General features: G+C 33.2%; 1 protein-coding gene across 11 annotated transcripts in view; it reads right to left on the bottom strand.

Annotated features, from left to right (window-relative positions):
* LOC128246976 (FERM domain-containing protein 5-like) overlaps positions 1-2,055 on the bottom strand; it is a 276,439-nt gene extending 274,384 nt beyond the window's left edge. For 8 of the 11 annotated variants that reach the window (XR_001409851.2, XM_014920487.2, XM_014920488.2 and 5 more), the window contains exon 1: positions 1,492-2,054. Coding sequence is in view for 10 of the 11 variants with exons in the window: in XM_014920487.2 (XP_014775973.1) it covers positions 1,492-1,590 (99 nt within the window). In the remaining variant the exon portion in view is untranslated. Of the gene's footprint in view, positions 1-1,491 lie in introns of all 11 variants that reach the window. The other 3 variants (XM_014920490.2, XM_014920484.2, XM_014920485.2) reach the window with 1 other exon arrangement.
* Between the last annotated feature and the right edge of the window lie 1,124 nt (positions 2,056-3,179).

Genomic DNA, 3,179 nt, shown 5'->3' with positions numbered 1-3,179 from the left:
TCTCAGGTTATCAGAAGGGAAAACAAACGATAGTACTATAAATAATTAGATAAGCTTTAAATTTACTTTAAAGAAATTCACCAAAGTTAGTTTACGGGAAGAAAAATTTATTCCCAAACATATATTCCTCGACACAATTATCCGTCTATCTAAGTAACGACTCTATTATGTTGTTAACTCATAATCGACTACATTCATTTTCTAGGAAAAAATTAACCCTTATATACTAACTACTAGGAAGCTCATTCAATTGCTTCTTCACTAACTTTCGCGTTCACACACTCCACGTACATAGAACAAGTGTGATCGCTTGGTCTGCAAAAAGATTGCAGCCAAATTTCCCATAAATCACACCCTTACATTCTTAATAAATAAAAAAGAAGGTAACTAAGACTACATTAGATAATGCAATATCAGATACATGATGCCTGAATAACAAAAGCAGTGATATAATAATAATGGGAAGGTCGTTGCTGGAACCTTATATCATAGGTTGGCTTGATCAAGGCTGACCTGAGGATAAGCAACACGTACACACAGACTGAAGGGAATAGACAAATAGAAATCTGGCCGATACGAAATCAACGACAGAAAGAGACATTGGTGAGACTTCTAAAAATAGGAAAACGCCAACAGAACAATTTTCTATTTAAATGTGGCAAGGTGAATTATATCAGGATATTAAATGACAAACCGTGATATATATATATATATATAAAGGGCACTCCCTTACAAAAATCGTTGAATGGGTTTCTCCGTTATTATAAAGGGAGATTTAAGGAAAATAAGAACACATACATATATTTATATATTTTACACCGTGAAACTTATTTTAATTTTTAATAAATTGATTTTAATTGAGTTTTTACCTGTAATTTTGGATTTTATCCCTAATATTATATATATATATATATATATTTTTATATATAAGAGGTCTTGGGCCAACTGGTTTTTGGGATCTGACGATACGCCATAAAACTAAACCCTTTATGGACGGGAAACCTAAGATATCATAAACGGGCTTTCCCCAATATATATATATATATATATATATATATATATATATATATATATATATATATATATATATATATATATATATATATATACCCACATGTGTGTGTATTCTTCACTATATTATAATGAATTAATAATATATATACGTTAGTCTATTGGGGTTTGACAAGAGGTAAATAAATAATAAATGTGAAAGGATAGCAGAAATTGAGAGCTTTAGTATCAAAGAAGGTAGGACCGTAAGAATAATTCAACAAGCTACGCGTGTGTGCGCTCGCATAATTCTACTAAACGTAAAATCAGCAGCCGCACCTGAAGATGCGAACGAAAAACAACCCATTTAAAATCCCCTGCAACAGATTTCATCTCTAGACAGTAACAATAACCATTTTAAGAACAGCGAAGAATATATATATATATATACATATATATAACCTTTTTTTTCTTCTCTTTAATAGAATATATAGGACTTACCTTAAAATTTAGTTGGATAGGTTCGGAATCATCCAAGAACCTTATAGTGCACTGGTATTCCATCTCCAGGTCGGATTTGCTTGACTTTTTCTTAAACATCTTGGCAAATTAATTATTTTCCTTGTCGCTTCTTCAACTATATCAATTTGTACAGCTGTTGATATTTATTAGAGACACATGTGTTTGTGAGAAAAGAAAAGAAAAAAGAAGCGAATAACACTTTCTTTTTCTTTCTTTTAATTATCTCTCAAGAATATATGCGTGTATATTCATAAATAGCTATATATCTATATATATAGCTTCTTCCTGTTTCCTTTTTATTTATTTATATTGTTGACGGGGTGCACTAATTAAAGCCGCTAAACCGGCATGACAATTAAAAAGCACATATACAACAGATTGCGATAAATCATAAAGCAAGACACGTCTAATGTTATTTTGTCAACTCGATTTGAAGCAGCAAGAGAAGCTTTTGTGCTTAGTTGTGCCGTGGTGCTGTGCTTAGCCGCTTACTGTCACCATCCAGCAACTACCTTTCTTGTTATCACATGATGACTGTAGTAGCAACTGGCTGCTTTGCCTGTCTGCCTTATCGCCTGCTGCTAGTGCGCTTCGAAAATGACGTCATTTCCGCTCTCGCTATACCAGACCGGGTAAGTCACCGATTTATAGTCTGCTCCTATAATAATCCTGTCACTTTAAAATAAAACAGACTGATGTCTGCATTACTCTATGTAATATTTCGAGCACATTTATTTATGATAATCATATAACTTTTCATTGTTATTAATGGCTCACTTACGAGGAAAAAGAACACTTGCTCTGCTTTTGAACTAAACCGGGTTATAGCAACGTCTTCATCAATATTTAATCTTTCCATCATCTCATTTCGAATATTCGGCAAAATATATTTCTTCTACCAATGTCTAAAACGGTATTTCCCAATCTTTTTATCATTGGAAAACTCTTGAAAATAATTCCATGGCTCATGGAGCTCCTACATAAATATCAATACATTTTTATTAATCTTTTTCTCTCTTTCATTAAGTTACATAGGAGATTAAAAGACTCATGAAACTGTCTTTGAAAGCTCTGGCAGTGCCAGAGTCATCAAATTTTACAAAAAGGGTTTAAGAAATTGTTTTAACCAAGACCTCGTTACGAATAAATTCCCTTGCAATTCCTTATTAAGAGGTCATTTCCTCGAAAGGATTTCCCTGCTATCAACAGATGGCAAGATTTCATTTCCATCAGAAATATGCCATGCATGTATAATAAAAATTGCAAATATAGAATTGAACCTAAAAATGCATCTATATATAAGTAGCTTTAATGTTAAAACACTGAACCAACTACTCAGTGGCATTTTGTTCATCTTTACATTTTGAGTTCAAATTCTGCCAAGGCCAACTTTGCATTTCATTCTGTCAGGGTCAATGAAATGATAGATACCAGTTGAGCACTGGGGTTGATGTGATCAACCAGTTCCCCATCTTGCCTCAAAATTTCAGGCCTTGTGCCAACAGAAGAGAGGATTATTCTTTGTGCAGCCTCTGATGACCTTTTTCAGAACCCTATGGTCATTTTAGCAGCATTATGGGACCCCAGATAAATCAGTGCACTGGGCCCTAAATTATTTATTCATTGACAGCAAACTACAACATACATAGATCATATTTGGGTCTCTA

This window comes from Octopus bimaculoides, chromosome 12 (assembly GCF_001194135.2).
Source record: "Octopus bimaculoides isolate UCB-OBI-ISO-001 chromosome 12, ASM119413v2, whole genome shotgun sequence".
In the NCBI taxonomy this organism is placed as follows: domain Eukaryota; kingdom Metazoa; phylum Mollusca; class Cephalopoda; order Octopoda; family Octopodidae; genus Octopus; species Octopus bimaculoides.
Note: the sequence above shows the minus strand (reverse complement) of the source record. Positions and strands in the feature narration are given on the sequence as shown.